The 15,043-nt window shown below is 42.2% G+C and overlaps 1 protein-coding gene across 1 annotated transcript; it reads right to left on the reverse strand.

The window, feature by feature from the left end:
• Positions 1–10,184: 10,184 nt before the first annotated feature.
• On the reverse strand, positions 10,185–12,670 carry lrrc3b (leucine rich repeat containing 3B). Its single transcript, XM_036565747.1, has one exon. The coding sequence runs from the start codon at positions 12,668–12,670 to the stop codon at positions 11,885–11,887; it is 786 nt and encodes a 261-aa protein (XP_036421640.1). The 3' UTR covers positions 10,185–11,884.
• Between the last annotated feature and the right edge of the window lie 2,373 nt (positions 12,671–15,043).

A 15,043-nucleotide genomic window follows, 5' to 3' on the forward strand; every position in this document is an offset into this window, starting at 1 on the left:
GCATCATTTTTTCTTTTGGTAAACAGTGAAAATGAGTCCCACAGACCTGAACACCACACAAGAGTTAATAATTTGTCATAAGTGCTGACCAATCCAAATTACTTTGAGCTATTCAACAATAACATAAGCCTTGTGCATCTTTTATGCAGTGATAGGAAACACAGTAGCTCACAGAAAGCCCCCATTCTATGCACTGATACTTTAAATCATTTGCGAATAATATTTTGGCCCTCAGGTGTTTTGACACTATCTGATCTGGCCCTGGGCACCCCTGCTCTATGGGAATGGCATTTTCCAAAATGGCCACTATCATGACCTGTGGTTCACAATACAGTTCCTAACCAGATATGTTCAGTCCTACATACGGTTTTCCCCCAAAATGTCACTGGATCCTCCGAATTGGTTGTTTCGTAGTCATTTATATTAATAATGCTACATACATGCTACAAGCAAGCTGTGCACTGAATGACGCTGCATGAAAGTAAGTCTACTATTAAACCTTTACAGTATTATATACCAACACCAGCATTTCAAACTGTACCAAACTGCCAAAGCAACTTTGCTGCCACATTTGACAAAGCTTGCTGGTTTGTGTGTGTTGTTTAGGTGAGGTTGCCTGTTTATGAAGTGATAGTGTGCAGCAGTGTTAGTTCGCATTTAGTTATATTTGCATTTTGAGTCCTTAGAGACCTTGTAATTGAGAAGATCCAGTGGCATTCGGAGGGAAAACGTACGTACAGGAAAAAAGTAACAGGTTTGGATGATTTTTTGTAACAACAGGATGCAATAACAGCAATTTTGTTAAATGCCATTCATTTTTCCCTTATAGGAATGAGCTTAGCTCCAGAGTTCCTAATATGGTCAATGACACTGACTGCAGAACGATGACTTCTGAGGTATACGACACCCTGCAGGACTGGTCCTGGGAGATATTCTCAAATAAGGTTCTTGCCAGCCCACCGCATGGCTACAGTGACGAGGACAAAATCATAATCGAGTTAGGATCATCTTAAGACGATTTGAATTCAAGGTCAAACTATCTTTCAGCAATTATCTCTCAGGCCTGTGCCGTGCAGCCTAATGCTCATACAAAACACCGAAACAACTCCTTCTGTCACTACAAAGCTTTCGCAGGTAATTCAAAATGCCACTCACATGCGGCTATAAAAAAACGAGCTTTTTAAAATAACTTTTTGACAGTTCTTTGATGGCCGGCGTAATTTGTCTTTGGGAATTATTCCAATTTCAAAAGTCTCCCAAATGAGGGGCTGCTTGATGATTCATTTCTTTCACAGAAATGGGTAGAACCTGTGTGCACAGTATGACCATGAAAGCCTGCCTTAATTACTGTCATGAATTTGAAATACGAACATGTAGGCAGGAGATAACACTCAAGGTGATGGAACACGGGCCTTTATCAAGCTGTTTGACGTGGTCTTCTTATGAACAAGTACAATACGTCTATAAACTATGCTGGAACATATAGAAACATTACTTTTCCCTAAAACACACAATTTTGGATGCTGCAGTAATTCCCACTGGGTTAATGATAGACTAAAAATACACGGATCAGGCATAACATTATGACCACCTCCTTGTTTCTACGCTCATTTTCCATTTTATCAGCTCCACTTACTATATAGGTGCACTTTGTAGTTCTACAGTTACAGACTGTAGTCCATCTGTTTCTCTGCATACTTTGTTAGTCCCCTTTTACCCTGTTCTTCAGTGCTCAGGACCCCCATGGACCCTCACAGAGCAGGTACTATTTGGGTGGTGGATCATTCTCAGCACTGCAGTAACACTGACGTGGTGGTGGTGTGTTAGTGTGTGTTGTGCTGGTCTGAGTGGATCAGACACAGCAGTGCTGCTGGAGTTTTTAAACACCTCAGTGTGACTGCTGGACTGAGAATAGTCCACCAACCAATAATATCCAGCCAACAGCGTCCTGTGGGCAACATCCTGTGACCACTGATGAAGGACTAGAGGATGACCAACACAAACTGTGCAGCAACAGATGAGCTATCGTCTCTGACTTTACATCTACAAGGTGGACTGACAAGGTGTCTAATAGAGTGGACAGTGAGTGGACACAGTGTTTAAAAACTCCAGCAGCACTGCTGTGTCTGATCCACTCGTACCAGCACAACACACACTAACACACCACCACCATGTCAGTGTTACTGCAGTGCTGAGAATGATCCACCACCCAAATAGTACCTGCTCTGTGAGGGTCCATGGGGGTCCTGAGCACTGAAGAACAGGGTAAAAGGGGACTAACAAAGTATGCAGAGAAACAGATGGACTACAGTCTGTAACTGTAGAACTACAAAGTGCACCTATATAGTAAGTGGAGCTGATAAAATGGACAATGAGCGGAGAAACAAGGAGGTGGTCATAATGTGATACCTGATCAGTTTGCATATTGTATATCTGTAAAACTAAATATTTTTGGCTTTTGCACTTTTTGGACAGTGACCACCAGGTATGCTCTGGCCCTATGTGGTCAGACTTAAAAATAGATCCAATCCGAGGGCTAATTTTTGAGCTAAAGTACTCTATAATTCTGCTGAAAATTCATTAATGTGCATCCAAGCTTTAAATACAAAGAGAGAGAGAGATAGTGAGAGAGAGAGAGAGAGAGAGAGAGAGAGCGCGTTAGAGAGTGTTAGCCATCAGCAAGACAGCTGCATTCATGTATGGCCATATTGGTGCTTTTAGTGATGCGTTGGCAAGCTGGCTCTTGTCTCACTTCAAACACAATTGTCTTCATTGCGATTCCGTTCCAACTGGCCCCTCATCAACATTCGGCCCATGCCTTATTCATGATCTTGTACTTTGCATTTGAGGACCACTCTCACCAACAGATGCAAATTTCCACAAATGGTACTCGACTCACAAAAATAAACACTTCATCTTGTGAGAACGACACACATGCACAACTCAGAACCATGTGGACCCAGATAGCAAACATATATCGGTCCACTGGCTTGCAAAGGTCAGCACCCTGCTGACTGTATGCCACTGCTGGTCCATCCAGATTATTGCCCAGTATACAAGGTCTAACTAGTTTTTAATCTCCTCAAACAGATTTTAAACGCACAGAGCCTTTTATTTTGGAAAATACACCAAGGCAAATGTTACAAACAATTTAAAAAAATGACTGGGCTAGATTAAAATTCACTGTGATAGATTAAAATTATTTGGTGAACTAATTTAAAAAGGATAATGAAATAAAAAAATAAAGGAAAAATAAGTAAATTGGACTGTGAGTAAAAATGAGCGATGAAAAGTAACATTTTGTCTAATATCCTGCTTAACCAGCAGTGGGCCGCTCAGAAAACACTGACCGAAAAGCCAGTGAGCCACCAGCTTCGCTGTCAGTGGGCCTACAGTGGCCAGCTATCCTCTTGCTAACATGCGTTTTCCACTGAAGATTCAAAAACAAGAACTAACTAGAACAGGAACCACTGGTTCTAGTTCTAGTTCATTGTCCACCTGCTTGAGCGAGCTGGAACTGTCACAATAACCGTAATTAATGTTCATTTTATGCTACTCTAAAGCATTTTGGCTAATTAGCTAGCCCACCTTGCTTACTAGCTAGTTAGCTTATTGGCTAATCTGAAAGGAAACTGCAGTGCTCTGCACACACATTCCAGAGAACTTGTAGAGAGGAGAATTCCCACTCTGCAATGTCTTCTGGGTTTCTCAAACGCTAGAGGGCGCTCACGAGTGAGCCCAAAATCAATGGGATCATATGGAGCATTTGAGCAAAATCATAGTTTATAAATGCTGCAACACTTTTAATATAAAAGAATGGGATCATTTCCTGAACACTGAATATCATAAAACATTTTAACACTGCTTATATTTTTAAGAACTTTTGAACTCGAGTTATAGGAGTTTAAAACGGCGCCTCGTGTACGTTCATGAGTCTGAACATACATGAGTCTTTGAGCGCGAACAGCCAATGAGCTGCTCCGCTCGCCAATCAATCATCACGCTCTAGCAGTAATGCCCGCCTACCGCTGCCCAAAACCCGTTTACTGTAGAAAAGAAGAAATATGTAGGTAATATTTCTTTGTTGTTTTAGTGAAAAATTAAAGAAACGTTCTGGTTCAGTGATTAGAAACTATTTTAACTGTTCGTTTTTAGCCGTTCAGCTCCATTCACTCCCATTCATTGAGGACTCACTCGCAGGCGCCCTCTGCTGTTTAGAGGTCCTGTTTTTTGATATATAACAGATAGGAAACGGCCAGGCTCCTCATAAACCGGCTGTGGCACATTCTCACAAAATGTCTATGATTTCATGTGTAATCATGTGAGTCAAGCTAAGCTTCAGTTTTCCTTTTGAGAGCATGAACTGACACATTAGCTATCCTGCTTGCTAACTAGCTTAGCTGGTTGGGCTGACATGAATTAATACAGTGCAACAAAGGCCTACAGCATCATATGCAGAATAAAACAAAGCTTATATTTTTCTGTCAAATGTGAAAATATGAGCAAAAAACACTTGTTCTATGGAGGCGGAGAATGAATGCTAATAGTGTTAGCTTCCTAACTGGAGCAGCCGGTGGTCCGTGCAGTGCAAAAACAACCTACTCTACCAGTCAAAAGTTTGGACACACTGGTTGTGCTGACTGAATATTTATGGTAGGTAGGTTTCAAATTGAGGTATGAATGCATTAAGATTACGATTAAATTACCCTTATTAGTCCCACAACGGGGAAATTTCACCTCTGCATTTAACTCATCCGAGCAGTGAAACACCACATACACACTAGTGAATGCACACACACTAGAGGGCAGTGAGCACACTTGCCCGGAGCTGTGGGCAGCCCTATCCGCAGCACCCGGGGAGCAGTTGGGGGTTAGGTGCCTTGCTCAAAGGCTTCTGTAATGAATGTTAGGCCTGTATCATTTTTTGGTAAAAAAATGGCAGAGGATGAACAGAATGAACAAAAGTAAAAGCTCTAAAAAGCTCTACTTGTTCTCCCTTTTGGGTCAGGGAGTGGTAAGGCCAAAGGGCAACCTTCTAGTGGGCCACATTAAGCATGCTTGTGCAGCCTTTAGGATTAAATGCTTTAAATGTGTTTAGGGCATTTTCACTTGAGGACCCAGGGCCATTTGCTCTGAGAGTTTGGTGTGTTTGGCCTGGTGTGGAAGCAGTTTTTGAGTCTGGGGAATGTCCAGAGAACTGATCCCTGGTTTCTCTGCTTCACTTGCATTTTCCCTGATGGTTTTATACTTACCACATAATAATTACCATCTGGGCTATTTTCTAATATTACTTAATCATTTATGATGACAAATGTATTCTGCACAGACGGCATGCAACACTGTTAACGTCCTGTGGCTCTCTGTGTTTGTTTGGATGGAAATATATAAAGGAAAATACTGCCAATCTGGTGCCGCTGGCACCCTCCTTCTGAACAAGCCCGTCCATTTCACTCTCTACCGGAAAGCAGATCTCATGGAAGTGTCTTTGTTTAACTTGCATATTGCCCAGCATTCTGCACCAGACTGGATAACCTACGTTATAGTCGTTTCACGTGGCATTCAGTCTGTATGCGTGGAGTTCATTAGTTGGTGATGTTTTGTTTATATAGCCTATAATTATGTACAGTCATTTCTACTGTATATGGGTTATTCTACAGAAACGTTGAGTTTTGTGTCGCTAGCGTTTACAGATATATTACACTTAAAAATGTTAGGGTTACAATTTATTTATATTTTAAAATAAAACAAGAAGTTATTTTAACCATTGAGGCCTCAATTTAGCAATATTGATTTTCAAGTCAATCATATAAAATTCCAAGCACCACAGAAGAGCTCGTCCTCACAGTCATGTGTAAAGGGTCAGTGCCATATTTAGAGGTAAAAACATGTTTTTCTACAATTTCAACTGCAATAATCTATACATGACTATGAAATATATGATTTAAATGACATAAAGAAAACAAATGCAAATAAATATTATTAATTATTTAATGAAAGTTGTGGTCCCGAGGAGTCGTGTCACTGGTATTACTGCATAACAAAAATATTTTTGAAGATTTACACACACACACACACACACACACACACATATATATATATATATATATATATAAAATCACACTGATGACATCACATGACTTCCTATTTACCTATCATGCTCATGATTTCATATGAAGCTTTTAGCTGAAGTCACTAGTATGACCTGCTTTATTCTTAGATAATTGTGAAAAAATAGAATATAATTGGATTAAACTAGATATTTTAACATGTGGTTTGATTCTCTGTAGCAGCCGTTTTGTAAAATGCATTTTTAATTAAAAATGTCTCTGGTGTTACCTTTCTTATATGTAACACCAATGAGGATCGGTAACAACAGTGACACCTATGGAGAGATAGAAAAATGGATGTTTCTGTAGAATGACCCAAATATAGATTAGATTAGAATGACTGTACACAGGGTTAATAAACATAAATAAATATGAAGTTTTGGCTGAAACTGTATGGATAGAAATACATCATCAAAGTACAATAAAAAAATAAATAAATAAAAACACACATAACACATCAATTTAAACCGCCTCATTAGTGTGAAGTGTTGCATTTGGTAAAAACATGGTTTAGCCCCCTTGTTTTAAGACATTATACCTCACAAATGAAGGACAAGATGAACGTGAGACCATTTGCACCATAGCCAGAGTCAGTGCCTCTTTTATTTTCATTTTCTCCTCTACATGCGCTTACAATGTGATGTACCATCAGTGGTATTCAGTGGTAGGTCTTCAAAATCAGTTACTTTTTTAGAACAGAAGACACTTTGATGTACTTTGGGTTGGAAAAAAAAACACGGTGAGATGAAAAACTGTAAACAGGAGTGGAAGAAAATAATCACACTGCAATTTAATTCCACGCTTTTCTTTCTCGCTACTGCACAACCTGAATAAAGGCGAAGTCATCAGCTCTACATGCCGCTCTGACAACAAAAAAAGAGTTCTGGAGTTTACTTCGGCCTTTCTCCTAATCTCTTGGTCTTTGTGTTGGAAAGGAGAGAGCATCCCTAAGGCAGGGCGCGCACAAATTAGCCGAGAATAACACGTTCAAAGTGGAATGACGCGTGGCTGACATGAGAATGGGAAATTGAAAGGCGAGTTATTTCAGGCACTTATAAAAAAATCTCCCGAGTCCTTGGCTACACCGTGTTTCATTGTGGTTCGTGTATAGAACGACGGCTCCTCTCCCCTCCCGAGCACTACGAGGTGTATGTGTGGTACTGCTTATGCCAGACAAGGCAACAGACTAGACAATGTACATTCAACGACAACGCTTTAAAGGGATTTCCGTCAACCGTACCCTCTCGCATGACGGGAGTGCTATTTACACTGGAGTTTACTCGAGAAAACACAACACCCCTCTTTTGAATCGCTCTGAGTGTGATAACCATTATAAGGGAATTCCATAGATTTTTCAAAATTTCTGCATAATTCAGTCATTGATGTGTAAACAATGGCTACGTTCACATTACAAGCCTCACTGCTCAAATCTGATTTTTTGCTCAGATCCGATCTCTCTGACAGGATGGTTCACACTTGTTTAGGTAAGTGGTTCAAATCTGTCATTAATGTGAACGAACCGGCGCCCTGAAATGACCCGCATGCGCACATCCTACTCAGTAAGGTCACGTGAATGAATCACGTGCATCATCAGCACTAACTAATGAGCAGAACGAGCTTCGCTGAGAAGATCATTAACTCTGATCAGCTCTCAGCTTCATTATTAGAGCGAGACGAAGGAGAAAAAGGTGAGACGTGCTGCTTTTCCACCGTTTACAGGCTTTAACTTCTGTTCGGCGCTGCTGCCATGGTAACGCTGAATGATGGTGCACACGCAGTGGAAAAAAAGCAGATGAATTCCGATCTGAGCGTCACATTAAGGTCACATGGCCACGAATCGGATACGTATCAGATCTAGGACCACATGTGAAAGTGGCTCAGGTCAGATTTGAAAAGATCAGATTTGTGTGCCCACACAGCCCTGAAAACATCAGATCTGAGTCACATTAGGGCAAAAAATCAGATTTGTGCCACTTCAACCAGGTAATGTGAACGTAGCCAAAGTCATTCCGACCGTTTTGATGTGATATGGTACACTGTAGAAAAACAGTCAGACTTCTTTATAGTGGTGGTGATGGGAACAAAGGGTCGCCATGACTACAACACAAAAATAGCCATTTTATTTACTATCCAAAACCACCAGTGAGCTTAACTCAGCGTCTTCTCATTTTCATATGTAATGTTAATGATGGTACAATAGTGAGAATTCTGGAAAATTGGTCTCTTTAGGAACAATATTGCCTTAAAACGTTGTGCACGTGCCTCACCGGATGAATGGATTTTAAACAATATGTTTTAAAGTATCATAAAGCATAAGAAAAAGTTTCATATCCATTTCATGTAACAGCTTTTTGTGAGGGAGATTTTAGAGGCATTAAGCTCTTCAGACGTCTGGTTCCTATGACCACCACTGTGAACAATTCAGGCTTGGTAAGTTTCTCTGGAACAGTATTTCACATCAAACCACCCTGAATGACTTTTTAACTATTTAATTATGCAGAAATCTTGAAACATTGACGGAATTATACTTGAAAAAGAATTTAATGGAAAGCACTTTACAGATGAATCTATCGGAGGGGGTGACAACTTGTGATACCCTCATCTTCTCCCACATTAAAAGTCTTAAGGTCGGCTTCCTGGACAGGGGATAGGTCTAGTCCTGGACTACACAGCATTCTGAATGGAGTTTCTTCATTAAAAGGAATCTGTAGTCCAGGATTAGGCTTAAACCCTATCTGGGAAAGCAACCCCTAAATGAATAGTTTGGCTAAAAATCACATTCATACAAATGTCCCCTTATCCTAAATGTATTCATTCAGCCAAGACATGTCCAGCGTTTGCTTTAGACATCTACATGGTTAATGTAGCTAACGTGGAAGCTGGTAGGCCTACCCCATGAATCAGTGTTGTGCTAAACTGTATGTCTAAATCATTGCCATGATCATCACATGGAAAAAAGAACATCCATGAAAAGTATGAAAATTCTGCTACTATTGTTTTAAGCTATTAAAAACTCTGTAGACATCTGCTCGTCCAACGCTTCTTCTGAAATGAAGGGTACTAACAGGGTGTTTGCAGCAGTAACAGCCTCAACTCTTCTCGGAAGACTTTGCGCTAGATGTTGGCATACTGCTGTGAGAATCTGATTGCATTCAGCCACAAGACCATTAGTGAGGTCAGGTACTGATGTTGGATGGTCAGTTCTGGATCACTCCAGCTCATCCCAAAGGTATTGAATGGAGCTCCATCACTCCAGAGAACAGGTTCAAGAAAGTCCTATTCTATCGGTCAATGGTTTTCTGTGGAGATGCAGCAACATTAAAGTAGCTGAATTCACTCATTAGAAGGGCTGTCTGGATACTTTTGGACAGCAGAGAAGGGAAATATTCAGCTCCTCCCACATTTAGGGCATCATATGCTTTCAAAGAGGGGGTATAAGACAAATATTTATTATCGCTCACCGCTAATTCTTCAGTGATATGAAGCACCAGCTTCTCATTCGAATTTCCCCGTTCCACCTTAAATGGTGCAGCAGTTACATTCTGGCGCTTCAGGTGTCAGAACTGCTGGACTACTTAAGGTGGAACGTGAAAATTAGCTAGCTAGCTACCGAGACATTAGCATGTTATTAGCGATTTTTTATGCTTGCTACAAAGAAAACGACCATAATACACTGAAACGACATTAAACTAAGATCATACAGTGGTTATTGTATTTTTAAATGGAGAAAATTCTCACATTTGTGGGTTTCTTTGGTCGCTTGCTCAGCCATCTTGCCGGTTTTTCTTTTTTTCTCATAAGATTCGGTTTGGAGTCTCTGATAAACCTCCGTTTGGAGGGTCATGTAGCTCTAAGACTTCGCCCTACCCCTCTATTGGACACCCTACCCCTAGACTGGTAGGGGCGAGGGAAATAGGATTGGGCCACAAAAACCACATAAGTCTATTTGAGAATCTGACCAACTCAGCACAGTTTGAGGGAAGCTAATTGGTGGAGTAAGCTTGTATTATTTGTTAGCTACATTAACCTCATAGCTGCGGTGCAAAACTACTGCGCCTGTCCTCTGTCTTTCTTGACCGCTCTCCTCTGTTTCACTTGTTTTGCCAGAACAGTGTTAGCGGGACTGCAAAAACACTGGCTGCTGCGATCTACAGTTCGCATACGGGCTGGTCAGATTACTATATGCCCAGTGAGAGATCGCACACAGGTAACTAGCCATTCTGAAATGTGATTTGTGAGGTCCAGCAGGGCCATCTGCATCCGCCAAATTAATCACCATACGTCTCTCGCCTCTGCAACGGAAGGAGCGATTTGGAAATCGGAGGCCGAGCTGTAATGTGGCACGAGAATAAGACTTCACCATGAATTGCCTTTCGCAGAAACGCATTAGTCATTTCAACTGCTTTGTTAGTGATATTGATGGCCAGTGTGGGGTTGATGATGGCTGCTGCACATTGGGGGGATATTATAGCCAAGAGTGAGTTATGGAAAATAACAAGGGGCTCAACTGCTTGACATAACCAACCGCGAAGAAAATATTGACTGTGCTCTGCTGCTACTGCAGTCTGGATCACACAGAACTCAACACACTGACATTTCAGGGCTACACTATTCAACAACCACACATTAACAACAGTGAGGTAACAGAGATAAGCGAAACAAAAATCCAAGGATGTCGGAAAAAACGTCCCTTGCCGGTTCGTGAGCACTACGTCTACGCCCTTTCTTTTGTGATTATCAAACAGCTAATAAAGTCTGTAGAGTTTAAAGGTAATCGAATGATTTTAGACGTGTACTTTAGACACCACATCCTGAACGATACTGTGTATGAAGAGGCCACTCAATAAATATCTTAGAAAACTTCAGAAAAACAAAACATTTTTAGGGGTTTTACAAGTCACTGAAATCTATATCAACATTTACACCTGAGATTTGAATTCCCAAAATACCTGTATTGGTCATAAATATGTTAATCAACTCTTTATAGACATGGGTAGTTTGTGTTAATTGGATTTTAACAGCCGGAACATAAAATCACACGTTCCAATGCAGTCAGAAGCAGAACATTTACATTGTCTCCCTTTGCAAGATCTAGTGGTTATTGTACTAATGCCACGGTTGAAGTCACAAGAAACTCTTGTGGACACATAGTTAGGAATAGTATTACAAATTGACCTAAATACTATGCGACAGTAATGCACGACTGGGAAAAGAGAAGACACATGTTGAGTAGTAGACTACATCTATGGTCAGTGTCTTAGCTTGAGTAAAGCCCTATTTGAGTTGGATTAGTTTTACCCAGAGAGGCACTGTAATTTGAGGGATTGCCGAAGAGATCCTTGATTTTAATCTGGTATGAATCTGCAATGTTCTTAGATTTGACAATCATAACTGCGGATTGGATTGCACAGTAGTTCTGCTCCAATCCCTCACAATAATAAAAACAATCCCTGCTAAAATGCTCCGTGTTGTTATTGTTATTGAGTGTGGCGCTTATAGTGTAATGCTCTCGTTCGGTTGGTCTGTGAGAATTTGTGGAAATCACACAGACATTTGATCCAGCATGGATTGGCCAGTCAAATCCAGCACAAATTATGTCATAGAACCTCCCCTGGTAAAATTAATGCAGCTCGAGTAGTGCTTGAGACTAAATTGCTCTCAGTAATCTATCTGCTCCTGTTTTCGTTCGGAATTTTCTCCCTCGATCACCGAAGGCCTTTGTGGCGTAAACAGCTAGTGCCTCGACAGGCCCCCTTGCGTGTTTTGTTCTGTCAGGGTCAAACCACGGTGCTGATGTCCTCAGGCTCATCAGGTTTCTTAGGCTTGCTGGGCAGCGACTTGAGGTACTCCAGGTGGCGCCGTGCGTCCTCCTGGTTCTGCCTCACGTAGTACACCACGTAGGAGATGACCATGGCGAACCAGCCGAACATGGTCACCAGCATGGCGTAGTCGGTGGTGCGCCGGGCCAGGTTGCACAGGTCGGCGTCCACGGCCAAAAATGGTCGGCCCTCCTGGTCCCGCAGCTCCGAGCTGCGGCAGTGGACACGTGCTGCCGCCTCGTGGTTGTGTGCCATGCCACCTAGCGCCTGCTGCAGGGCGCAGTCGCAGTGCCACGGGTTGTCGTCCACCAGCACACGGGCCTTGAGCCGCGCGAAAGCGTCCTTGTGCACGCTGGTGATGCGGTTGTGTGACAGGTCCAGCTCCTCTAGAGAGGCCTCCAAGCCAAGGAAGGCACCCTCTCCAAGGGTTTCCACTGCGTTATGGGACAGGTTGAGCCTCCGCAGCATCCTCAGACCTTGGAAGGCGCGGTCTGGCACTGCCTGGATGTGATTGCGGTCCAGCTGCAGCAGCACCGTGTCTGGAGGAAGGTCCGGTGGGATCTCCCTCAGGCGGGACAGGCTGCAGGTAACGTTGAGGCCGTGCAGGGAGTAGTCGGCCCGCTGACAGGCGCAGCCCTTGGGACACATGCTGGCCGAGGGGAAGCAGATGGCCATGAGCACCAGACTGTGCAGCAGGAGGCACATGGGGATGGAGCGCGAGAGCCACAGGTCCAGCGGAGTCATGCCGGCCAGCCGTCAGCATAATCCCGCCAAAGCCAGACGAGGGGCCGCTCACGCCTGCCCCAAAGAGGCCGCAGCGGTCACCGCGAGGCCGGGTGCCTCGTGGGAAATGGTACGCATCACTGTCATCCTCCACTCAAGCCTGTGTGTGTGAAACAGAGTGAAACTCACTTACAGAAATGCAGTAATAATGCAGCAAGGTTTCATCAGTTAAGTGTGAAGACATGAAAACAGATAAGATAAAAGAGAAGAAAGAAAAGATGGTCAAGAATTTAAAGTGAACGAAATAACAGAAAAATGTAACAACATCACCATCTGGATTTTGCATTCCATTGATGACTGGGTGTACACAAGAAGGTACACTGCTTTCACCAGTTTAATTTTGGGGTTCTGTTAGATAAAGGGTCTAAATAGTAAAGGGCCTAAACCGCTAAACAATAACATTTCCCTGCCTTTTTGAAATGAAAAGGATTTGATGGAGTATGTAAACACTGGTCAAGTTTTAAAATGTTGTGTGGTTGGTTTAGTGTAGTGGGTAACACCTCTGCCTTCTACACTGTAGACTAGGGTTCAAACCCCCCCCTTGGCAGGCACCCAATACCAATAAGAGTCCTTGGGCAAGACTCTTAACACTGCCTTCACCTACCTGTGTGAAATTATCAAATTGTAAGTCGCTCTGCATAAGAGTGTCTGCCAAATGCCGTAAATGTACTAACTACTAAAATGTACCATACACTCCCCAATCTATATATATGGAATTCACTGTTTTTGTGATGTCACAAATCCAAGATGTTTACATATATCCACCCTCTGAGACTAAAGCAGTTTAACCCTGCCCACTCATGCTGAAGCTATAAGGAGCGGTTCAGCCTGGGCTAACAAAAATAGCCTGTTTAATTCTAAGGGTTAAAGAGAGGTGTGGAAAATGGTCACATAAAAATGAATTGTATTTGGTACATAAAATTGCACAGAATCATAAGTGGATCTTTGAGGGACATTAAAATTCCAGGATATGGGCCCTTTAAATTCTGAGCAGCAATGTCAGTATAAACTAGATGTACTGCATATTTTCAGCTGAAGTAACGTCAGCTAACATGCATATGCTAGTCAGGCACCAATTTTGTTTTCCTAGCTAAAAAACTGTAACTGGCCAGAACAGGTGCAATAGTGCATTGTGACATTGTGATACCGCTATGCTAAACTGTGACAGTGTGCACTGTGACAAATGAACTTTCTATTAAAGGTGATGCATTCGACATTTTAAACATAGCAGCAAACAAGTATTTTCAATGCAAAGACATAGTGGAGTAACAGCGTTGTGAGAAGAGAATGAAGTCACACCCCCTTTTTTTTGTTTTCATAGTCGGGATGGGTGTGTGCGTGTTAGTCCCGCCCTGTGAACACGTCAGCCCTCCCCAAGTTTTGTTTTGCCCGCCCCAATGACTGCCCACACAGCGTGCATGCACAATTTAAGGCGGAGTGGGAAAAAACCTGGTGAAAAAGAAGCTGACTTCAGCTTCATTGAGAGTTAAAATGCATGAAAAGGGATGAGGAGGTCGCTTCTGTCTGGAAACCTAACTTATTTTTGCTGTTTCACAGAATTAATAGGTCAGTATTGTTTTGTCTTGTTTGCAAATGTTTATAATAGCAACTGGTTAGCTTCGCTAACACTAACAACTGTCCGTGGCGACAGTTTGCTAACCCACTACTGAGCTCCACTACTTGCTTTGTGGTTGTTCACTCTAACGTTCTATCCTGGTATTTGCGTGTAAGGTTTGTGAAGGGTTTTATGGCTGCAAAGATCTAAAAAGCCATGTTGGCCTGGACAATGCGTGTCCACGAATTTGGGGGGTGGAGTTTCTGAAGGAGCACTGAAGAGAGGGGTTTGTTTGCTTTGCTGTTGAGTTCAAATATCAACAGTCGTTCTCCAGAATCGTATAGTGCACCTTTATTTATGCCATCTAATGCAATTGCATTGTTTGAACACCAAGGTTTGTAAACAATCAGCACAAGTCAACACCTCACTCCAGGACTCCTCCTGCCTCACAGCTCTAGTATCGCTAGTAAGCTGTTTATACGCTGCATCATTTGCATTTGTATGTGGCTTCTCAGTATAATGGCTATGACAACACTCAAACCGGAGGAAGAATTCAAACCACTGTAGTGGATGAACGGATATCACCCACTACTAGACCCTAATGCTGTAAATTGAACTGTGGGCTAAGTTTATTATCTTATGCCTGGCTCACACTGCAGAACTTTTAAAATCCTAACCGATGTTGAAAATGGGAGAGACCCCACACATAATGACAGATTCCACAGATTTTTTGCCTTCAAAAAAGTCATCAAGGACACACACACAACAAGATTTACTCA

Source organism: Colossoma macropomum, unplaced genomic scaffold (genome assembly GCF_904425465.1).
Source record: "Colossoma macropomum unplaced genomic scaffold, Colossoma_macropomum, whole genome shotgun sequence".
In the NCBI taxonomy this organism is placed as follows: domain Eukaryota; kingdom Metazoa; phylum Chordata; class Actinopteri; order Characiformes; family Serrasalmidae; genus Colossoma; species Colossoma macropomum.